The following is a 24,298-nucleotide window of genomic DNA, read 5'->3' on the forward strand; positions in this document are numbered from 1 at the left end:
CCTCCAGTAAAACCCACATCCCCAGTTCAGTCCCAGCTGAGGCTCCCAGTGCCACTCACCTGTGAGGTGGTAGACAGAGATGAAGCCCAAGCCGAAGCGCCCCACAGTGTGGGGATCCTCCCGCTTGTGTGACACCCCTGGGCGCTGAATCCCCGTCCAGTCCCGGGGCGACATCCCGGCGTCGTTGTAGGCCAGGAGAGCTGGGCCTGGTGGTCAGCACCATCCATGGATTGGGGGAAATTGGGATATGGAGAGGGAATTGTCATTCATACTCAGTGTTCCCACAAGCTCCAGTCCCACAAAACACCCCTAAGTGTACCCCTCACCCTCCCAGCACCCTCAGTGCCTCCAGCACATCCCAGAACCCCTCACCAGTTCCAGTTCCCCCAATCCCTCCCGGCACCAGCCAGCGCCACCCCAGCGCTTCATCGGGTTTCTCACTGCGCCTACAGTGCCTCTCACCCTGGGTGCCCTCCAGTCCCCCTCCGGTGATGTCAAATTCTCGCTCGTCAGATACAAACACGACCTCATGAGCGCCGGCATCATCTGCATTCTGCACCAGCTCCTGGAATTAGGGACCAGTGCCTGGTCACCTGGGCCCCCAGGCCCTGAGAAGAGCATTGACCCTCTCTCCCAGTGGGGCACCAAGGTCCTGGGGCTGGTGCTGGACAGGACAGCCCCACTGCCTGCAGTAACTCTGCCCCACTGGGCAGGAGATCCTGGACAGCTGGGTTCCTTGGGGGTCTGACCTTGAGGATCTGCCCTCCATCCGGGTACTTCTGCAGGATGCTGTGCAGGTAGTCAAGGAAGATGGGTGCCTGCTGGCAGAAGGTGTCCCTGTAAAGCACAGAAAGGGAGAGAAGGTGTAGGGGAGGCTCTGTAACCAGGACCATGTCCTCCTTGGATCCCACAGGATGTGCCTCTCCTTGGAAAGGGTCAAGGACCCCATCTCCTTCCAGGACCCACTGAAACAGCAATCTCCAAGGACAACAACCACACTTCCCCAAACCCCCATCTCTTCCTTGGATGCTCCAGTGCCCTGGTTTTGGCTGGGATAGAGTTAATTTTCTTCCCAGAAGCATGCCCAGAGCTGTGTTCAGGATTTAGCATGAGAACAGTGTTGGTTGCACACTGATGTTTGAGTTGGAGCCCAGTCAAGGAATTTTCAGTGTCCTGTGCTCTGCCAGCGAGGGGGGAGCAGGGCCAGGAGACCTGACCCCAACTGGCCAGGGGGATATTCTGGACCTCCTGCCCAGTACAGAAACTGGAAGGGGGTTGGCCAGGAGCTACCAGTGCTGAGGGTGGGTTATGAGCAACAATTGGACATTGCTGATTTCTCTTGAGTTTTATTCTGTTCTCTCTCCTTTTCATCACTGTTGGTAGCAGCAGTAATATCAATATATTTAGCTTTGTTTCAATTATTAAACTGTTCTTGTGTCAGTTCAGAGGTTTTACCTTTTCTTTTTGATTCTTCCCCACTAGGAACAGTGAGTGGCTTTGTGGGATGAGCTGCAGGCAGGGGTTAAACTGTCCTGAGGATTTGGGTAACCACAGAGGGAAGGGAGGGGAAGGGAAGGGAGAAAGGAGAAAGGAGAAAGGAGAAAGGAGAAAGGAGAAAGGAGAAAGGAGAAAGGAGAAAGGAGAAAGGAGAAAGGAGAAAGGAGAAAGGAGAAAGGAGAAAGGAGAAAGGAGAAAGGAGAAAGGAGAAAGGAGAAAGGAGAAAGGAGAAAGGAGAAAGGAGAAAGGCAAGGCAAAGGCAAGACCACGCTGGAAGATTTGTCTCATGGCTTGGCTCTCGCAGAAAAGCCTAAAGCTGTAATTCTTGACGGTTCCCACTGGATGGCTCCCGGAATCCAGCGGGGACGGCAATGCTGAGCACAGCCGGCAGATTCGATTCAGCTCCAGCCGTTCTCTCGTACCACAGCCCGGTGTCACCAACCCCAACAGAATGGTAACCTTAGCCCAGAGCCAGGGCGGATTAACATTCCCACGGGAACACACACACCAGGAAGGGTTTTATAAAATGCACCTGTGAGAGCATGGGCAGGAAATCCAAGAGCAAACTGTGACCCACAGCTATGAAATAAATACAAGAGATGCTTACAACAACATTGTTTTAGCACACCCTGCTCAGATCTGTTGTTATCTCAACTCTTTGTGCCCCAGCTGAGCACCAGTCGGGACCGTCGTGCTTTAACCCCAGCCCTCAGTCCCACGCAGCCGCTCGCTCCTCTGGTGGGGTGGGGGGAGAATTAGGGAAAGGTAAAGCCCACAGGCTGACACAAGAACAGTTAATAATTGAAAGACAACTAAATATATTTATATGGCTGCTGTTACTACTCCTACTTTGACCAGTGAAAAGGAGAGAGAACGGAATAAAACCCAAGAGAAACCAGCAATGCCCAATTGTCGCTCATCACCCACTGACCAATGCCCCACCCATCCCCCAGGGGCAATCGGTGGCTCCTGGCCAACCCCTCCCAGTTTCTACACTGGGCAAGAAGTTCTGTGGTCCGGAATATTCCTCTGGCCAGTTGGGGTCGGGTCTCCTGGCCAGCTCCCTCTTGCTGGCCGTGCATGGGACACTGAGAAGTCTTTGACCTGTAGTGAGCTCGATGGGGCTCCAACTCGGTGTGTTACCAACATTGCTCTCACTCTGAATCCCAAACACAGTGCTGGAGCAGCTTCTGGGGAGAAAATTCTCTCTCCCAGTCAAAACCAAGACACCCAGCAGCCCCCAAAACCCCTCCCTGTGAGCTCTGACCGCTGCAGTCCCCACCTCTCTCAGTCACCCTTCAGTTCTCCCCACCACCCCTTGAGCCCCCTGCCCCACCAACAGCCCCCCGTGACCCCAAAACGCTCCAGCCATGCCCTGTGTCCCCCCCACAAACCCCCAGTGACATCCCCCTGTGCAGGGATGGGGATGGGTCCTGCAGTAGTGCCAGCCGGGGGACAGTGGGACACAGCTGCTGCTGTGCCAGAGGATGGCACTGTGCTCACAGGGAGGGCTGGGGAAGAGAGAAGGGGGATGTTCGGGTGGTGGCATTTGTCTTCTCAAGCCACTGTTACTGTGATGGAGCCAGCCAGGGGATGGCTGAGCCTGCCAGTGGGAAATGGGGAATTCATCCCTTGGTTTGCTTTGCTTGCATGTGCAGCTTTTGCTTCCCTCATAAAGCAACGTTATCTCAAAGCAGAAGGGGTTTGGTTTTTTTTCTCTTTGACCATTTGATTCACTCCACCGTCCCACCAGGATCATGTGTAGGGCTCAGTTGTTGTCTGACAGAAGGAACATAAAATGAGTTCTTCCCTTGATAGGTGCAATAAAACTGACCCTTCTCTTCCCTGCTTTTTCTGTGTGCTGGGTTGAGGGGTGAGCAGGGCAAGGTGAGGCACCTCCTGGGCCACTTGGAACAGTTTTGCATGTCTGGAGCAAAGTCTTCATTGTAGTTGTCTCGGGATGTAGCACAGCCAGAACAAACACCGGTGTTCAGAGACAAGGGACAGGGAGGGAGGGATCTAATTAGACATTTATCCTCCAGCATCTCGGCTCTCAGAATTAAGACAAAATTTGAAAAATTGAAACTGAAAATGAAAGGCAAAAATAGGCAGATCATAAGAAAAGGAAGTAGAACCCAAAACAAGTATGACATTTTTTTTTCTCTCTCTTCTGGAAAATGTAGGTTCACTGAAAAACCAATAAAACCTTCTTGTAAGAAAGAATCAGTTCTTATTATTCTGGACTAATCTGAAACAACTCAGGTGGAAAAGATGTTTTCCTATTGAAAGACCCCCGAGTTGTTCACCAGTCTTCACAGAAGTAATCGTGAATGCCAGTTTATTTCTATCTTTAGCACACTTTTATAGGGTTCTACAGGGTCTGCAGGCAGAGCAAGTTGCTATTGGCTAACACACACAGTTTACATTTTTTCTCTTACACACAGGGATATTGTTTTGCTTTACTCTCTCTTCTGCATGAAGGTTTCAAGGACTTTAGCCCTTAATATCACGACTTATTTCAAAGGCTGGTTTGTGCATACAGGCCTTTACTAATATATAAAATATAGCAACAATTCCCCCTTTCTCTTTTTGCACAAACCAGGCTTTGGATAAGATAACATACAACTTAGACTGTCATCTCAATTAACATTATAAGTAAAGTCCGTCCCCCTTCTAGCACAAGAGACCTCGACCATCCAGTGATGCCCCAGCTGGCGAACCAACCTCCGATGGGATCACTATCTTCCTTCAGGGCATGCAACCCATCCTGTAGCTGTTGTAGTTGCTCATGGATGGAAGCTGAATGATCAGTAAGATCCAAGCAGCACATGCCTTCAAACTCCCCACAACCATGTCCTTGTGCTAAGAGCAAAAGGTCAATTGCAACTTGATTTCATAGTACTGCATGATATACACTACTCACATCAGCTGAAAGCTCACTTAACGTTGTGGATGTTAAGTTTAATTCTTTCCTAGTCCAGCAAGCGAGCCTTTTTAGGGTGGCTAAACTTTAATTCATTCAGGCTTCGCCTTGACTGTTTGATGTTCTTCATTTTGCTAGCTATATTCAACAATAGATGTAAGCTTGGGTGGAACAAAGTGAGTTTCCCAAGATAACAGGGTCTTCTATGTGGATTAGCAGGAATCTAATTCCATGCTCTATCTCCACAGATTAGGAATATGGAACTAAGTAATCGTTTTGGTAATTGTCCTGTGAGATTGCACCACGAATAAAGGCTTTACTTTCAATGGTAGTAACGAGATCAGCTATAGGGTTGACTGCAGCCCAGTGCTGCATTACTTTGTTAGAATGACTTTTTGTCGGGGGTTCAAACATTATCCATCCACCTGAGGTATTGGTGGAACTTAACAAATCTAATTCTTCTGAGGGTTCTATGGTAACATTAAGAACTTTGGTAATTTTTGCTTGCCAGCAGGCTTCAAGTTGTCTTAATGTGAAGCCAACAGTGTGACTGCACTCTTGCAACATTGCCAATTGATTCAGTCGAATCTCATTACTAATTAAACCTTTAAATGCTGGAGGATCCCATTCAGGGACTCCTACGAGACAGGTGCGAAAGGATCTCCAGGGGTGGCTAGGCTCAAACACATTGACCTTTGGCCAGTTCAATGTGCCAGAGTGACCCATATGTTCTGTCGCTTTTGGATGTTAGTTAGCAGACAGTTGATCATGACTATACACAACACAATTACCATAAGCATTTTACCATGTAAATGACACCATATTTGCAAACTCACAGCTAAAACTTCAATCGTTAAATGAACTTTCAAAGATGCTTACACTACCTCTTGAAGGGGGAATGCTTATACTTTATACTAACATAACAATTACTACACAAGCTAAACACTTAAACTATTGTCTAACTACTTTTAACACAGGTGCTCTGGTATATATGTAGTCTAAGCGTGAAAGCAATTTGCTGAAAGGGTAAACACACAACTACAATTTGCTTTATATACAATTAAATGGAGTCTCTACACTTCTTAGATCTTCTACAGAATTTCTCCAGCACGATTCAGTCCTGGAACATTCACTGCTCCTGTGATGTCAGCTGGCAGCTGATCGGTGACTGAGGGCTTTGATGTTCAAGTTGTTCTTCAGATCCTTCTAAATCTTAAAACAAAGGATACCTGAAAAATTGGTAGAGACACAACATCATAATAACAACATAAAATTTCTGTTGGCAACTGTCTATATAGTGTTCAGACACAACTGTGTCCTGACAGGTCCACTTCTGATCCATGTCTGGAGTACCAAGGCTGTGTGATGACATCTCTGTTCACTGGATCTCATGTGTTCAGAGGCAGACAGTCTGGTCAGATGAACAGGTGACCTTTCTGAACCTGCCAACAAAACACAGACACTTCTCTCCTTGAAGTTAATGAATTACACTAATTAAATGCTTGTGGGGCATCCATTTCCCCCGTTTTTCTTAAAAAAAAATAAAAATGAGATGTACTTCTGTTATAAACATCAATATCAACATAAAACCATATACACAATTAATAAGAACTTATACTAGTTAAAAATCAATTAAATCTTAAACATTATTAATAACATATATAATATAAAACTGCTATTAATTACTAAAACACTGCACCAGCATCCCATAGTTAGCAAACAAACAGAAACAAAAAAATCAGTGAAGGATTGGATCATCACCTCCGGAAAATGATTCTCCAAGCCCACTTCAAAATTGATCCAGCTGTCATATTAATAGGGTCAAATTGCTGAGTCAAAAAGTGACTCAAATACTGATTTGGGACAGAAAATATCTGGATCTGTTGGCAAACATTCTGTCCAGGTAAAGTCAAGGCTTGGCCAGGGCCTGGCTTTAAACTGGAAAGATGCCTCTTAATTCATTTCTAAAACAAGGTTCTCAATAGTAGCAGCTATGAGATGCTTACAGCATAGCAAACTGTTCTAAACTCCACAATAATTATATATGACAAAAGGAAATAACAAACTTAACCTTAAAAGAATATCTAAGTTAGAAAACTTAAAGCTTAAAATTTAAAACTTAAAAACATTCAAGCCTAAACATTATAAAACTTGACTATCCTTAATTCTATTAGCACTTAATCTATATTAAATGAAAACATAACTTAATCTTATTCTATTACTACAAAAAAGCAGCTAAAAGTTTAATATATACCTTTTAAACACAATATAAAAATAACATGGATTCACTATAAAGATTATAAAAATGTAACAAATCCATCACAATTCTATGTCATCTAGCTTTGAGAATAACCCACAATAACTGCAAATGTTACTAAAAATACTTATTCATAATAGAAATTTGCCTAGTATATGCTTAAATTGGTTAGGATTTTAAAGTGTAGTTTTTCTAGAGAAAAACCACCACAACAACATGGGATTTGGCAAGTTGCCATCCAGCTTTTGTAACACTTTTCAAAAACATTAAGTCCAATTTTAAACTAAAACCTAAAATCCAAATTGGTATATATGCAGTTATATGTGTTTTATATAACAAAAGGACTCACATTAAAATTACCTTATTAAAATTGTGGAAAAAACAAGCAAATAGATAATATATACTTTAACTTAACTTTGTCTTATACAGTAAAATTCTCTTGACTAATTATTTTTTAAACCACAAATCTCTTCTGTACATAACACTAATTGGAAGAAGGTTTTCCTAGAAGCTGTAAATCACACCATGTTTTAACCTTGGATTCTAAAACCAATTATTGCAAGGCAACTTCTGTTAATATTCACCTTAAACACTTTCTTTTTTTTTCCTTAACTTTTAAAGAACCACAATAATTTCTGTAGTAAAATCCTAAAAACTGCAATTGCATAAACTCATAATTACTTAAAACACAAAATTAACTCTACAATGGTATATAAAAACATTTTGAAAACCCAGTAAATCATGACCCTGCAACAAACCAGGCACCATCCCAGTGTCCCCCCCCAGAGAGGGAGCGGGGGGTGGACTGCCCACTCTGCTGCTGCTGCAGCTCTGCTCTTATCTTTCTTCACATTCTCCACATACTCTCGCAGCGAGGAAAAACGGAGAGAAAGAAAAAAAAAGCCTCACAAAGTTAACTTTAACAAATGCAGTTTTTTCTCTCAATCTCTCTTGTTGTTCGCCGATAGAGGAAGAAAGGGCACGATTTTGCAAAAGCAGGCGATTTTACACGAAAAGTCTCTCATGGCCAGGTGCTAACAACGGTGATCATTGCAGCTTATCAGCTTCTAATTACAAGGATGAATTTTGAACTAGATACCATATAGTTTGAGATTTTTTGACTAGTTTGTCTCTCTTTGAAGCTGTCTGAGCTACCTGTTTCTGCTCAGCTGTTTCTGTAGTTGTTCAGAGTGGCTTTGGAACTTTTCTTGCACTGCTTCTACCCCCAGGGTGCCTTTGTTCTCTGCGCCCACCTCGCTGCTCCCCCATGTCCTCCTGGTTCGGGTGGAAACCAATTTAAATTTGGCTTCTTTTCTTCCAGGGTGGTAAAGATGGAACTTAAATAAGGTTGTAGTGATAAAAGTGACTCCAAAAATGAAGCAAATAGTTCTGGATGTATCACATCCTGCCATAACTGAACAGATTCTGTTCGTTGTTTCAGCGTTCGCTGTGGAACTTTTTTTTTTTTTTTTTTTTTTTTCCTCATTATTTTCTTCTCCCTAGCTCTCCCTCCCTCTCTCCAAGGGCAGCATGATAGGAGAGCTTCCCCAGCAGTGGGAGGTAAAGGCATCTGCAGCTGTGACGCAGGTAGAATTACGGGGCTCACAGCTTCAGCATATCTCATTTTCTGTTTTTTAGGGTATTAATTACAATCTGCCAAGTTCGACCGAGAAACACAGTGTCCTTGCTCTTTTCCGTAATTGCCGTTTCCCATATCAGAGCCGAGATATCAGTCCGTTCTTGCACCGCAAAAAGCAGTGAGCACTGCAAATGCCCATGACAATTAGCCCATATAATGAGCATATCCAGGTCCCTTTCCTGGGCTGCTTCGCCTCGTTTAACGAGGATGCTGAGAAGCAGTTTATCTGCCTCTGCAAATTCCACATCCATGCTGACGGCACCCCACAAGGGGGAAGGTTGCGACCCTTCTACAAACGCCCTTGCCTTCTGGGCCCCCCCCAGCAGCCCTACTTCCACGTCTAACCGCTCCGCGTCTCACCGCGCTCAGGCTGCCTATCTGGTGCCGATCCAAGCCCACGACGATTAATGCCCAGATCCACTCCGATGACTCCAGAGTCCTTCTGCCCGCAGGGTGTCTCTGGTCGGTGCGCCAAATATTGAAAGACCCCCGAGCTGTTCACCAATCTTCACAGAAGTAATTGTGAATGCCGTTTATTTCTATCTTTAGCACACTTTTATAGGGTTCTACAGGGTCTGCAGGCAGAGCAAGCAACTATTGGCTAACACACACAGTTTACATTTTTTCTCTTACACACAGGGATATTGTTTTGCTTTACTCTCTCTTCTGCATGAAGGTTTCAAGGACTTTAGCCCTTAATATCACGACTTATTTCAAAGGCTGGTTTGTGCATACAGGCCTTTACTAATATATAAAATATAGCAACACCAAGCATGTCATTTTATTGAATGTATAATTTTACTTTTGTGTTACCTTAATATTCATAAGGTAAGACCATTATTTTCATTGGTGTTTGTGTTCTTTAAATTGCCCCTGCCAATTGGCAGAACACTCCCATGTCACCAAGTTTGCTCACACTGACCATACTTTTTTTCTGCCTTATCTCCAGAGGAAAATCCCTGCTTGGCCAAGCTGGCCTTCTGCCTCACCTCTTGACTTCAGGTATGTGGGAACTGCCTGTTCTTGTGCCCTTAGGGCGTGGTGCTTAAAAAATTACTGACCCCAGCACCTTCAAAAGCATTTTCCCTGAGAACCTTACTGACTTAACTCCTAGAGTGGCCTGAACTCTGCTCTCCTCATTTCCAGGGTGGAAGTTTTACTGACATTTTTCCTCCAGTTATTTAAAACTGGCCAAAGCAGCCACTGATCACCACTTCCCTTACAAGACCCTCTTTGGTAGCAACAAATCATGGAGGGCACCTTCCCTGGTTGGTTCCCTTAGTTACCCATACCATGAAGTTGTTATCCAAGTGTTTTAGGAATTTTCTGGACTAGTTTGTACCAGCTATGTGGTGTTCCCAGTTAACATCTGGCAAGTTGAAGTCAGACACTGACAAGGGTGATTGATTAACAGATGTTCCTCAGTGTCATGGTCCTGGCTGGGTGGCCCATGGTAGACACCAGCTTTGTTTGTTTGTTTGTCCCTTAATGTTGCCCAAGGATTAGTTACCAGGCAAGGGAATGAAGAAGGTTGTGAAATCTGGCTGGCTTTTGATTTTTATCTTTGTAAACTTCCTTTGCAGGTAAGCCTACCAGTGAAGGACAGCATCATGAGCGGCCTGAACACAAAAATTAGGCTCTCGCATTCCAGACCTGCAAACCATCCTGGCTGCTGGAGGAGTGAGGGATTTCACCAATTCTTCAAATGAAAATATCACCCCCTTAATGCTCCTTGAAGTGGATTCAGATCTTCCATGTTTACTACAGCTCAGCTTTCTAGAGTCAGAGTTAAAAGGCTGTTAATACCCCTGCAGAGAATACCAAAAAGCTGTTAGCTCTTTACATATAAGCACTATGTTAATAGGTCGCAACATCCCAAATGTACTAAGATAAAGCCTCAAGAAATATTTGTGGTTAGATTGCAATTAAACAACTCAGGGAATCGAAACTGATTTTCTCTTTAGTTTCCTGTTAGGAATTACCCTTCTTGTGTTCCTGTTTTGTGACTCATTAGGAGTTTCTGTTGATGTCTGAGGAGTGGTAGGAATTGAAACTGGGGACACAATATGAAGCCATGAAGAAACTGTAAGTGTGCAAGCAGTGCTGGGATCTCAGATGAAGGAAGCTGAATGTGTCTTAAGGCCAAAGACGCTGAGTAAACAGAGATTACTCAGTTGGATGACTTTGATTACAATAATCAAAGTTTGCAATAAGCACATAACTCATCTCCCAAGCAGCAGTTCTTGAAAAACTGGTGTCAGATGAATATGATGCCAAACTCCTAAAACTTTCTAACTTCCTTGAGTGACCAGAAGTGCACTGGAGGACAGGAGCATCAGAGGCAGGGTACACTTGCTGTTCCCAGCCTGCCTGCAGCCTGGGCTCATGCTGCCCTGGCTCCATCTGAGCCACAAGGCTGGGCAGAGCTGATGGGGCACAGGGCTCATATGGTGCCTCATCCTGAAGGGTTGTACACCTGAGCAATGGAGAACATTTGGTTTAAGGGAGCCCACTTTTCCCTGCATGTGTGCACCACAGCAGTGCTCCTGTGATCCAATGCTGCCTCTCAGCTGAGGCACAAGCAACTTGGGCTGCAGCAGCTTTACTGCAAGCACCTTCTCTGTCTTCACTTACATGTCATCCCTCATGGTTCCCAGCCACAGAAAAACAGCTCTGCAAGGGTTTAGTCACACAAATTTCAGCTACTTAATGTGGGGCTCAAGCAGTTGAGGTTGGAACAGTTGGAGCAGTTGGAACAAACTGGTGCCAAGTCACAGGTGGCTTTGCTGTGAACATTTCAGTTCCTTGGTAGCAAGTTTGTAGCACTGCTTCATGGAGTCCACCAATGGGGAGTCAGTCCAGTGGTGGATGACCCCAACCCTGGGAGTGTTCGAGACCAGGTCGGATGGGGCTTTGAGCAACCTGGTCTGGAGGAGGGCTCTCCTGCCCATGGCAGAGGCAGCTGGAACGAGATACGGTTTTAAGTCCCTTCCAATCCCAGCCATGAACACCAGGAAAGTGATACAAGAAACATGTAAATTGAAAAATAAAGAGCCATTACACAGGGATAATTTCTCTTCAGCCTGAATTTGACCATGTGCCTTGAGTTTTGTTTGCCATTGCAGGGGGCCTTGTTGGCATAATTTTGGGTTTATCTGCCATGTTGCTTGAGCAGAGATAACTGGGTTTCCTGTGTGTGCAGCAGTAGGCAGGGATGGGGAGGCACTCAGGTCACCTCTATTGCACAAAAACAAGTCCAAAAATAACTTTTTCCTCCTTTCCCCTTTTTCATGTGCTTTGTTTGATTATGAAGGAATTTGTTCTATTCAGAACAACACCCTAGTGCAGTATTTTTTCTTTTTCTTCCTGCTACCCAAAAGTGAAACTAGTAATCCCTGTCTTCTTGCTGTGCCATGTGTTCATCTTATGTTAAAAAATCAGCAATTTTTTTATTGCATCCAAGACAGATGTCCTGTTCTTTCAGGATAATCCTCCCTTGCTGTTTTTTAGGCCCCAAATGCAATGATCTCCCTCTTTAATTTTTTTTTGGATAAGCTCTCCAGATGTATTGGGCCTGTTGATAGGATATGTGTCCTTCAATTCCCTCCCCTCCCCAAAAAGCTTCTTTAGGTAGAGCTATATATAGGGCAGTTTTTGACACTGCTTAGAAGTAAATAATGGACTGGTGATCAATTATTCCTTAAAAGGCCAAGCACCAGTGACATTCGTGTGCCAATTGTGTAGGACAGAGGAAATGGAGAAGATGGGACATTATTTTGTATGGTTGTATTCCTTAATGGTTCTGGCCTGGTTTTGCCTCCTCAATGTTGCTTCCATGAATAAGTTTCCTGTAAAAGGGTGGGACTCAGTTTCATTTCACTGCTGATGGATCAGCACTGAGATACCCAGAGGGAACGGAGAGAGACTCTCCTCCAAATGAAAATCAGACAGCAAACATGTGTACTTTGCTAACAGAAGCCAAGAAGTGAGAAAGCAGGATATCTGCTTACAATTACTGTAGCATGACAGTGGAACATGTGAGCTTTACCCCTCAGAAACAGGGACTTCAAGAAAAAAATAAAGGACTATTTATTATTAAGATGATAGGAGGTTTTTGCAGCTATTTTTTTCTCTCCTTTACACATCTGAAAGGGAGGAGGTGGGGAGGAGGATGCAGCAACTCCAGACATGCATTGTGTTGGCTTGTGGCTGGCTGCCAGGTCACTCAGCCACACTCTCACCTCCCCCTCCTCAGCAGAGTGGGAGAAAATACCACAAAACAGCTTTGGGACAGAGACAGGGAGATCACTCACTAGCTGCCATCATGGGCAAAAGACAGGAACTGAGGAAGATAAATTGATTTCAAATTAAAAATAGAGTAGGATAATGAGAAACAAAACCAAAACTAAAACCACCTTCTCCCTACTCTGCCCTTTTGCCTAGGCTCAACTTCATGCTTGACTATCCTACCTCCTCTCTCTGCAAGTGTTGCAGGGGGATGGGGAAGGAAGATGGGGTCAGTTTGTAATGCTCTGTCCCTGCTGTCCCTTCCACCTCACACTCTGCCCCTGCTCCAGCATGGGATCTCCCCACAGCTGAAGTTCCTGCTGGGAGTCTGTTCCTGCGTGGGTTCTCCATGTGCCACAGCTTTCTCAGGGCAAGTCCAATTGCTCCAGCGTGGAGTCCTCCATGGGCTGCAGGGTGGATCTGCCTCATCATGGTCTGCACCCTGGGCTGCAGGGGAATTTCTGCTCTGGTGCCTGGAGTGCCTCCTGCCCTTCCTTCTTCTCTGGCCTTGATGCCTGTAGGGCTGTGGTGCTCACATCTTCTGGATCCTCCCTCGCAGCTACAGCTGTGCTACAGTGGATTTGTCTTGGAAGCCTCTTGAGCTAGCTCTGCCCAACATAGGAACAGCTTCTGGTGTCAATGTACAGAGGCCACCCCTGCCCTTCTTGTTCCCCAAACCTGGCCATGTAAACCTAGCACACATATGCATACTGCTGAGGGATAACATGTAACCTTCCCTGTGGGAGCCCATGCAGCACCGCAGTGAGCACAGCATATGCTGGGCATCATAGAGCTGCTGGGCCACACAGGGAGCTTGGAGGTGTCCAGGGGCCTGGATCTCTGGGATCCCTGTCAGTGCTGGTGGCGGCGGTGGAGCAACAGGCTGCTGCCAAGAAGGAGTGCCCAGCACGCCCTCAGTCCATGGGGTTGCTGGGAGCAGTGAGTGGGATCCCCTAGATGTCCTGGTGAGAGTATCTCGTCCTCTGGACACCGTGTGCAGTGGCACGTGTGGCACAGTTCTGAGAAGGCTGTCGAGGTGGATCGAGGCAGCAGGGATTTTGCCAGCCTTGCTCTGTGGGCTCTGCAATGGCGACCCAAGGTTTTAGGCCCCTTCTGGAGCCTTTGTGGCACTCAGAGGCCTGGGGTGGCTGAGCTGTTTTCAGGGATATTGGGACATTACATGTGAACGAGACACGTAAAAAACAGCCCATGTGCCTGGGGCTGTGGAGTCCATTACCATGGCTGGGAGCGATGGGGCACCTGCAGCTGTGCTGAGGCTGTTTCCATGGCCCGTGATGTCCTGGGAATAAGATCTTGAACGAATTTGGATTTAGGTGCCTTCAAGAGGTGTTGTTTGAAAGCAGCAGTGCTGTGGCATGACTTCTTTTGGGAGCACCATGTGGGAGCTGGTGTTTGTGATGATGGCTGTGGTTTGAGATGATGACCGGGCAGCGCCGGTGCAGCTCCCGGAGCCCTCAGCGGGACTGGCCGCCATGCCGAGGCGCGGCTGAGGGGCCGCCAGGGCTGGTGACGTCACTGCGCGCCGGACCCCCGTGCCAGTGGCGCGTGCGCGGTGGCGGTGCGGGATGGGGAGCCCGGCGGGCCCTCCCGCCAAGCGCGCGCGGTGCGAGAGGCCCCGCGGCCCCGGCAGCGACCCGCGGCTGTGGGACACGGAGCGGCTCTGCCAGCACCTCTCCCGCTGCGGCGTGGGCGATCCCAGCCTGCTGCGCCGCTTCCGAGGTACGGCTGGCCGGGGCCGGGGCCGGGGCTGGGGCCGTGGCCGTGCGGTCCCGCCGCTGGCGCTGACGCTTCTCTTGCTCCCACAGAGAGCGGGATCACCGGGAGGATGCTGCTGGACCTGCCGGCCTCCGCCCCCGAGCTCATCCGTGTCTGGTGAGCAGCGCCCGCCGGGAAAGGGGGAGCGAGGCCCGGGAGCTGCGGCGGGCGGGCCGTGCCCGCAGGGAGCGGCTGCAGAGGCGCATGGCCGGGCCCAGCGCGGCTCTGCACCGCGGCCAGCGGAGCTGTGCGGGGTAAAACGGGATCGCTGGGGCTGATCCCGGACCCTCAGAGCAGTTCCCGTTCCCCGCTGGTCCCAGCACAACCGAGGCGCGGATGCTCGCTGCCCAAATAACCATGAGAAGCAAAAAACTCGATCCTTTAGAAAAGGTTTAACGAAAATCCCCTGGGTAGTGGAGTGTTGCTGGGAGCGCAAAAGTGAACTCCAGGGGTTCTGACGGGAACTTAATTTTCTGCTTGAAGTTGCTGCTGCTCCAACTCCAGGAACGACAGCCGCCCCGATGTTTGACAGAGTGGGAGGTGCTGCTCAGGAGAGACCAAGTGTCACCCGTCTCCCTGGGAGAAATCCAGGGCATTGCCAGGTCAGCCGTGCAGCAGCTGCTGGGGCTTGGCTCTCTGTTGTGCCTACAGGGCCGTGGGGCTGCCGTGGAAAGAGAATTGTTGTTGTGTGTCCTGGCAGAATAGGGCCCGGTGGGTGAGTGGCTGAGTCCTTGCTGCCGTGAGCCCCCACTGACCTGAGCAGGCTGGAGCAGGTAGTCTGGCTGGAAGTGGTCACCTGCTGCAAGCACAGGGACGCTGGATGCTGTTCTGAAGTGTGTAAAGGATTGTTCCCAGCAGTGAGGGAATGACTGGTCCCAAAACCCTTGTAATCTTTCTGGTGGTGAATATGTTTTCTTGCTTTTCTGGAACAGCAGAGAGTATGAATCTCTCCTGCTATTCTGTGTGTTGGAAAGGCCCCTTGCTCCTTCTCTGCCCCACTGGGGATCCTCTCTTGCTCCCCTTTACTGGGATGTGAGCCTGCTTGCTCACCACATACTTCCTGGTGGTTTTTAATCTTGTAATGTCTTTTCTTTACTCCTTTGATAAACTTGTTTATACTGTTTCCTTCAAATTTGTCTCAAAACCCACCTGCTGGCTCCAGCTGTTGCTGATGTTGTGGTTGGTGGCCCTGCGGTAGGCTGGGTGTGTAATCTGGCAGGTCCACACAAGTGCAGAGCTGTGCTTTCTGCTGGAGGCTAGAGTGCTTTGGTGTTGGCTCCTTGGGTGAAAACTCATCAGAGCTTGTGCTGGGGGTGAAGGGATCTTACACTGTTTTATTGAGACATCAGCATGCAAAGGGGGAGTGGGAAAGGAGGAGGTGCCTGGGCATGGGTACTGGAAGAGAATAAAGAGCTGGTGTGACGCAGCGGGACACGGCAGAAGTGCTGCACTTTGGACGAGGTAAGACATGCTGGAGTCATTAAGGTATTTTTGATTTCTCTTTTTGTGGAAGAGGGGTTTATCTGTAGCTGTTTGAAATGTCCAAATAGAAGTGCTGTGATGTCATGGAAGGCGGATGAAGGCTTTGTTAATTGTGGGAATACCAGGTAATTGCCTGACTGAAATGACAAGCTGGCGTCTAGTTTTATTTAGGACTTGCCAGGAGGCTGGTTGCTTTTAGCAGGGAAAGAGCATCAGGTATCCAGGACACACTGGTCATGTGCAGCCAGTCTGGGGAGTCAGAGACTGTTTGTCAGTGCTGAACATGGGCAGCAGGATGGGGTAGCCAGGAGTCCCTCAGCGTGGGATACAGGTAACGGGGGCACAGGGCTGTGGAGAGCTCTCAGTTGGTGTAGAGAGCAAATGGTGACCGGTTCACAGGCTTGTGGGTTTTCTTTGTAGAATGTATTGTTAACTTTGTATAAGTTTCCTTCTGTGAGATCTGACATCTTGTTTCTATTAAGCTGAAACTGTTGAGAATTGGATGAGAAATTGCTCAAGCATTCTTCTTTTTGTAAGTGTCTCTACTTTGCACTAAGAACAATTATTTTGCTGTCCACTGCACGTTGTCCTGCAGTAACTTTGATCATTTCTCTGTGAAAGGCTACTAATGAAAGCATGTCTTTAGTTCCCTAGGTCCCTGGATGTTCAGAAGGGAGAGCTTGGGCAGGTGGTGCCTGGAGGCAGCACAGTGGGTTTCCCAGGTGTTCCCATGTTGCTGGCACTGGATGTTTAGTGTGGCATGCAGTGTGCTGTGTACTGAACACAGATAAAGAGTGGGACTGTCTGGGTAACCTTTCAGGCACAGGAAAGGGATTTTCTTGTCCTTGTGACCTGTGGCATGAAGGAGGGTGTGGACAAAGCAGGGAGGGGAGTGGATGAAGAAGTGCCAGTTGTCACCATTTCCAAGCAGCCAGCAGTAATGCTGCTTTGGCTGTTGGAGGAATTCTGCCTGCAGAGCCCTGGAAAACTACAATCCTGTGTTAACAGGATTTGTCTTGCTTAGGGGGGTCTGACCTTGTAGACTTCAGGTGAAAAATGCCCTGCAGCTGTTTTCTATCTGAAGGAGGACAAAGAGCAGGGAAGGTGGGGCATGCAGGTAATTGATCCAGGATCCAGCATGCAGGATCTAACCTTTTCCCGGTTCTCCTCCCCATCCCACCAGAGCAGTGAGTGGCTGTGTGGGACTGAGTTCCTATCTGGGGTTAATCCACAGCAATCCTTGGTGCCCAGTGTGAAGCACAAAGGGTTGTGATTATGACAGATCTGAACAGAGCTTATTAAAATATGAATAGTGTGGCCATCAGAACTAGGGAAGTGATTCTTCCCCTGTGCTGGTTGGGCCGCTGGTTGTGCCACGCTTTGAGTGTTGTGTCCAGTTCTGGGCCCCCTGATTTAGGAAGGATGTTGAGGTGCTGGAATGTGTCCAGAGAATGGCAGCAAGGATGGTGAAAGGTCTGGAACTCAAGCCTTATGAGGAGTGGCTGAGGGATCTGGGTTTGTTTAGCCTGGAGAAGAGGAGGCTCAGGGAGATCTTACCACTCTCTGTAGCTACCTGAAAGGAGGGTGCAGCCAGGTGGGGTTGGTCTCTTCTCCCATGCAACAAATGACAGGACCAAAGACACAAGCTGCACCAGGGTGAGTTTAGACTAGACATTAGGAAAAAATCCTTAACAGAAGGAGTGATTGAGCATTGGGATGGGCAGCCCAGGAAGGAGGTGGTGGAATCATCATCCATAGAGGGGTTTAAAAAAAGACTGGATATGTCACTTAATGTCATGGTTTAGTTGATAAGGTGATGTTAGGTCATAGGTTGGACTTGATGATCTCAAAGGTCTTTTCCAACCTGGCTAATTCTGTGATTGTGTGGAAAATAAGTTGTTAGAAGCATTCATTGTATTAGTTTAATAGTTGCTGGTCACACTGTTGATTTCTTTGCTCTCAGAGTTGTATCATGGAACACATGCTGGTCTGGGCATCACCAAGAGTACTTATCATCTTAGAATTGTGGAGTGGTTTGGGTTGGAGCAGGCCTTAAAGATCATCTCATTCAGATCCCTGCCACACCTTCCACTATCCCAGGCTGCCCCAAGCCCTGTCCAACCTGGCCTTGAACACTTCCAGGTTTGGGGTCGCCACAGCTGCTCTGGCCAACCTGTGCCAGGACCTCGGCACCGTCACAGGGAACAATTTTTTCTTAATACCAAATCTGACCCTGCCCTCTGTCAGTTTAAAAACATTGCCCCCCTTGCCCTGACAGTGTCTGCTCTTATAAAAAGTCTCTCTCCCTCCTTTTTATAGGTCCCCTTAAGGTACAGGAAGGCTGAAATGAGATCTCCCCACAGATTTCCCTTCTCTGGGCTGAGCAGCCCCAGCACTCTCAGCCTGTCTGCACAAGAGAGGTGCTCCAGCACTGCCTTGTGGCAGTCTGAGCAGCAGCTGCAGCCCAAGAGATCCCTGTTAGGACAAACAATACCAAATGATTGAGAGAAATACTTCTTACCAACAGCTCAAACATCACATACCTTTAATATTTTAGGGATTGTGAATTATTAAATGATCCAGATGAGAATAGGTAGTGCATCAAGCAGTACTTTTTCCTAATAGTTGACACTATAGTCTTGTTTTCTGTTAAATTTTATGTTGAAAGGCTGATATCAAACTGATCTTGGTGGTTAACTGTTGGAGGAAAAGTACTTTCTCATGATAGTGTTTGCTGGCATAATAAGGCTGAAACCATTTAGCTCAAGGGCAAGGCTTGATGACAGAGTTAGTAAAAGTAGGTGTGATAGAGCACATTATCTCTCTCTCCAGACTTGTTCCCCTCTGTGCTCTTAGATTGCTGTGGCAGAGTATCTGCACTGGAAGTTTAGCTGTGTGTTGTGAAGGGGACCTTTAATAATTTATTAAAAATGACAGAAAAATATCTTTGCAAACTAGAAGAATCAGTCTCAACAAAATTAGAACACGTTTTAAATTACAGTGATTTTGCTGTAATTTTTGCTGGAATTAATGTAATTCCAATTGCTGTTGGAATTTAAATTGATTTATGTAAAATTCAAGTTAATTTGACGAAATTAAACGTTTAATACACAGTTGACTAACTGCAAGAAATGTTTATAAAAATAATTTGTTGTGACTCTGACATTTTAGTTTAAGGAAGTTTTGCATCCTTTAGAAATGTCATTTAGTCACATGCTGCATGTTGTCTTTCCCATAAGTTTAAAGGACGCTGGGTATGCCTTACACAATTTTTTTCATCAGTTTCATGGTGGTTTTATTTCTCAGTTTTCAGAGAAGCACTTACACTGCTCTACAGATATGTTCTGATTTTAGAAGGATAAATGCTTTCAATATTTTTCTGAAAAAGTTGCGGTTGCTGTCTTCTTCTGTCAAGGAATATCAAAGTAATGTGAACTCACATAAGTAATTCCATATGTACTGCAAATTGAAAAGGGAAGTGCATTGCAGACTTGGCTCTCAGTGTCTCTTTTTCCTCCCTAGCTGCCCAGCTGAGCGACTGGAAGTGCTGGCGTGCCTGACACAGCTGTGGCCGCAGCACATGGAGGTGATGAAGGTAACCCATGCTATGGGGACACCACGGCCAGGTCCTGCCCCAAACCCTGCACACCCTCTCTGCTTCTCCCCTCTTGGCTAGGTGCTGCCAGCTGGTGTGTTTCCTTTGCACAGCAGCAAACTCTGGGCTCTTGGTAGTGGGGGTCTGTGAAAAACCGCATTAACCAGAAGAAATACTAGAATGATAATGTGGAAGCTTTCAGTGGCCACCTGCAGGTTGTGAAGGATTAAATGAGCAGAAGAGCTGTTTGATGTGTGTTAGAGAAGCTTCCCTTCCACATCCCTCTGTGTAGAGCCTCCCCTTGGTTTATTTTATTAGTTTTTCCCCAGGCCTGGGTTAACAGACTCCTCCTTGCTTTCACTGTTTCTTGTGTCCAGCTGTTTCTCCCAGTGGTGTGTGTTAGTTTAACTGGGGCCAGGGCTGTGCATATTTTGGAGTAGTCTGGAAATCTGCTAGAGCCCTCCTAGCTCAGTCACCAAGGGTAGAGAGCACAGAAAAACCTTATTTGCCTCAGTATTTTAGTGAGATATGTGTGTGATGGAGTGGGTTTTGCCTGCAGTTTGACAGCAAAGATTAAAGATTAAATGTGTTAACTTTCTCTACTGAGTCCCTGTAGTTACTGAGATGTCTCTAAAAATTTGTGCTTATCAGGAAGTATTTCTTTCATATTTTAATAATTTTGGGGGTTTGCATTTTGTTTTAAGAAAAAAGTAATAATCATAATTTCTGCTTGGCAAAATTGCATTTGATTTTAAAAGCATGAACAGTATTAGGCCAAACACTTTTATTGCATATATCTCAGACATGCATTGCAGTACCCTGCTCTAATTGGAATAGCAGATTAACAAAGACAGCAGTTTTCACACATGATAAGTTTTGGAGTTGCACAGGTGGAGATAACATTTTTAGGTATTTTGACTTTATTTCCCTTGCTATGTGAAATAGGCAGTTTTATCTTTTTGGTGTCAAGGTTTGGTAGTTCTCCAAGATGAATTTGGCTGCGCAGAGGTTGAAGATGCCCCATGCCTGGAAGTGTTCAAGGTCAGATTGGACAGGGCTTAGAGCAACCTGCTCTAGAGGAAGGTGTCCCTGCCCATGGCAGTATGTTGGAACAAGATGATCTTTAAAGTCTCTTCCAACCCCAACCATCTTATGATTCTGAGATAGATCTTGATACAGGGTTGGTAGGATATGTCTGTTTTACAGAAGATGAACAGTCTCTCCCACCAAATACCTGACCATTTTAGATATCCTTTACCTTGGTGATTGTTTCTTTTCTAAATTAGATTTTAAATGTTAATTTTTTTTTTTGGTTAATTTTTTTTCCTTCTGTAGGTTTTTAATGATCCTATTCATGGGCACATTGAATTTCATCCCCTGCTTATTCAGATCATCGACACCCCTCAGTTCCAGCGCCTCCGGTACATCAAGCAGTTGGGTGGCACGTACTTTGTTTTTCCAGGAGCCTCTCACAACCGCTTTGAACACTCCCTGGGGTAAGGTGGTGGTTCTGGTACACCCATCTCTGGTATCTGGATATCCCTGAGTTTGGTTCCACTGCAGTGGAGTGCCAGCCAAAGGGCATTGCTGACTGAGCATTGGTGAAAACTTCTTGGGGGGGCATTTCTGGTCTCAAATGTTCCTGGATATCCCATGTGACTGTGGGATGTTCCCTTGAACTTCTTTTAATAAAGACAGATACCTACAAGATGGATCAATGCTAGCTTTCCTTCCCCACCCTTTATTATTCTGAGAATAACGTTAGCTAAAAACTAAGTGCTTTATGTTCCCTCAGTCAAAATACAAGTTTTAAAGCATAAACTTAGTAAGTGTACTGGGGCTACTCTTATGATTTTCCAGACAAGTGTAATCCTCACACATCATCCAGCACAGCCAAAGTCCTTCTGATCTGTAATGTTTGCCTTTGTAGGTAGATGTGCTTCATGCAGTCAATGGCAGGTTGTCAGGCTGATAGCTATAATTCCGTGAAGCAGAAATGTGATGGCTGCAAGGATTTATAGAGTGTTGTCAGGTCATTCATGCTCCTCAGGGAAGCAGATGAATGACAAATTTGAGCTTGTTTTAAGGGTAAATCTCAAGGGGCAGTGAAATTAAGAAAGTAAATGGTTTCTTATTCAGGTGATCTGGCCAGCCTAAAGTTGATTTTGTTGGTTCTGAAATATTGTGGATTAAATCTGGTTTACTTATAATGAGATTCAAATGGCTGTTTGCAAAAGGGTCAGTTGAATGAGGCAGCCTGGATTGATTGCATCTGGTAAACCAGATTGCAAATGGTAAATCCATTGATCTATGGAGTTAAATTTAGGACAGTTGTTCTCCACTTGTATATAATTTCAAATATTTCTACAGTGGTACAAATAGCAGAAGTGAGCTTTGTGTGGTTGTTGATCCAGGAAAAAGCCACCAAACAGTGAAATTTGGACAAAGGAAACATATTACCTCATTACAGCCTGGTCTTGCTTTAAGCTGTTCTGAAAGGGGAACTGTTGAGGCAAGTGGAAAAATATGTTTGTGCAGAGGTTATAAACAGTTTCTGGGAGTATATGCCATATATTTCCTCCTGTTGGTTTTGTGTCATGAGAACAGAGGGTCCCATTTAACTAAATCAAATCTAAAATGAATGAGAAGAGAAATAATTGTCATGAGCTATAATTAAAGCAGCAGTTTGAAAAAATACCAAATGCTTTGGTTACTGGAATTCAAGGATTGGTGTAAGCTGAGGTGCTTCAAGATTGTCACTGTCAGTGGTGCACTGTTGTTCCCTTAAACAGCTCCTGTGGAGTTGTGTGTTACTAAATACTGCAGGATGCTTTGGAATCTCTGTGTTTTGGGCATGGTATCCCATGCTTTTTTGCTTTCGGAGGACTAAAACTCTACTTACAGAAAGCAGTCTGTGATTCTCTCACAAGTCAGGGTTTGGGTGTTCCTTGTATGCTGCCTCTCAGACAAGGGCTGTGACTTAGTGGAGCAAAACAGGATAGGGGGACTTATCTTTTTCTGTTCATCCTAAACCACTGCTGTATTTCTTTCTTTTCCTCCTGCAACAGGGTTGGCTACCTTGCAGGATGTCTGGTTCGTACACTGAAGGAGAGACAACCAGACCTGGATATAACCCAGCGAGACATCCTCTGTGTAGAAATTGCTGGGCTTTGTCATGATTTGGGTAAGGAACACCTGAGATGGGTTGTTGCTCTTGGAAAGCTAACCAGGACGAAAAGCTGGCTGTGAGGTCAGAACATGTCAGCTGTTTCAGGCTGCTCAGTGCATAGCCATATTCCAATACAAGTTTTATCTGTTCTTTTTGGTCTGGAGTACATCTGTGGAGACAGTTCTACATGAAAATGTAGCCTCATGAAAATGTAGCCTCTCTTAGCTAGTGTTTTGTCCTGTTTCCAAATGGTGCTTAGAGTTCTGCCCTCAGTGGCTAAAGCATCTACTTCCTTCTGTGATTTCTCCAGGTCTCTTAAAACATTTCAGAATGAAAATTATTATTTCTTTCAAAAATTGTAACATTTACTTCATAACTACTTCTTTTCTTCAGAGCTGACACAGGGTAATTAATATTCTCAATGTTGCTGCAGTATTTGCCTGTGTTGTAGGTGCAGGAAATGGCTCTTCAGTGCAGTAGTACTTAAAGTATCTCAGGAAAGTGTATTTGTTATACTGAAGTCTTCCTCATAGATGATGAATAAGAAATTATCTGGATGGTTGCACTCAGAGAGTTGTGGTTACAGGCTCGATGTCCAGGTGGAGCCCAGTGATGAGTGACCTGTGTGGGGACTGATTTACCAAATTAAGGATATGATCTAGCATCAATATCTGACAATGACGGACAAAGACTCTCTGTTTCAGTTAGGATATATTTAATCAGCACTGGACTGGTGCTGGGTCACCCCTGATATGCATGTGGCCCCAAGTACAGGTGATTACAGGCTTTTTATTTACAAAAGCATTGAATACAAATACATATTCATAACCCAATTACCACCCACTCTCCTCTTCTCATGCTAATGAGGAAAAAGGCAATTAAGCATGCGTGGTTTGTTCTTTGAAATAGGTTGATGATCTTTTTATAGTAGGGGTCGTGAAAGGGAGGAAGGAATGCATCTCTTCCTCATTTTAACCTTCCTACCTTTCAGGGTAAGATGACAAATGGGCCAGATTGGCCTTTGGCTGGGCTCCTAGTTTCTTGTTTTAATGAGTTTTTTCATTTACTATTGTTTTAGGTTTTTGAAGTTCTTTACTGGGTTCCCTGTTTTCCTTCCCAAGCCCAGCTGAGACAGCATCTACATCTAGGATAGTTAGCAATTACCTTGTAACTTTGATAAGGCCTCTCCATTTGCCCTTCGATTTAGCATGGCCCATCTGTTTGTTTTAATTAGTCTCAGCAGAGCTTACTCTATTCCCATTAGTTCCAATAATATCAATTCCCAGTTAAAACCCCAACTTTTCCAAAATCCAAAACTTTTTAAGGTTTGTGTTTCAGGACCAGCACTGTTGGATATCTCTGTCGGTGATGGGGACAGTGGGATTGACGCACCCTTGGGCAGTTTGCCAGCAACACCAAGCTGTGTGGTGGGGACACATGCTGGAGGGAAGGGATAGCACATCCAGAGGGACCTGGACAGCCTGGAGGGGCGGAGAGTGGATTGAGAGCAGCTCTCTGGAGAAGAACTTGGGGGCATTGGTGGGTGAGAGGCTGGACAGGACCAGAGGCAGTCCAGAACCCCCCATGTGCTGGGCTGATCTGCAGCATGGGCAGAGGTGAGGGGGGAGATTCTTCTCCTCTGCCTTGCTCAGGTGACACCCCCACCTGTGCAG

The 24,298-nt window shown here is 46.0% G+C and overlaps 2 protein-coding genes across 5 annotated transcripts in view; one reads left to right on the forward strand and one right to left on the reverse strand.

The window, feature by feature from the left end:
* The window catches only part of LOC131584839 (sacsin-like), a 38,353-nt gene extending 24,463 nt beyond the window's left edge, over window positions 1-13,890 (reverse strand). The window contains 4 exon segments of the mRNA XM_058850344.1: window positions 60-206; window positions 463-565; window positions 750-837; window positions 13,841-13,890. Of these exon segments, the coding sequence (XP_058706327.1) occupies window positions 60-206; window positions 463-565; window positions 750-837; window positions 13,841-13,890 (388 nt within the window).
* Window positions 13,891-14,150: 260 nt separating this feature from the next.
* The window catches only part of SAMHD1 (SAM and HD domain containing deoxynucleoside triphosphate triphosphohydrolase 1), a 37,959-nt gene continuing 27,811 nt past the window's right edge, over window positions 14,151-24,298 (forward strand). Inside the window, exons 1-6 of one of the 4 annotated variants that reach the window (XM_058850642.1) lie at window positions 14,279-14,343; window positions 14,430-14,496; window positions 14,863-14,981; window positions 19,384-19,456; window positions 20,792-20,952; window positions 22,525-22,640. In XM_058850642.1, the coding sequence (XP_058706625.1) occupies window positions 19,442-19,456; window positions 20,792-20,952; window positions 22,525-22,640 (292 nt within the window). In that variant the 5' untranslated portion in view covers window positions 14,279-14,343; window positions 14,430-14,496; window positions 14,863-14,981; window positions 19,384-19,441. Of the gene's footprint in view, window positions 14,344-14,429; window positions 14,497-14,862; window positions 14,982-15,678; window positions 15,841-19,383; window positions 19,457-20,791; window positions 20,953-22,524; window positions 22,641-24,298 lie in introns of those variants that run through there. The other 3 variants (XM_058850641.1, XM_058850643.1, XM_058850644.1) reach the window with 3 other exon arrangements.

Source organism: Poecile atricapillus, chromosome 15, assembly GCF_030490865.1.
Source record: "Poecile atricapillus isolate bPoeAtr1 chromosome 15, bPoeAtr1.hap1, whole genome shotgun sequence".
Taxonomy (NCBI): Eukaryota; Metazoa; Chordata; class Aves; order Passeriformes; family Paridae; genus Poecile; species Poecile atricapillus.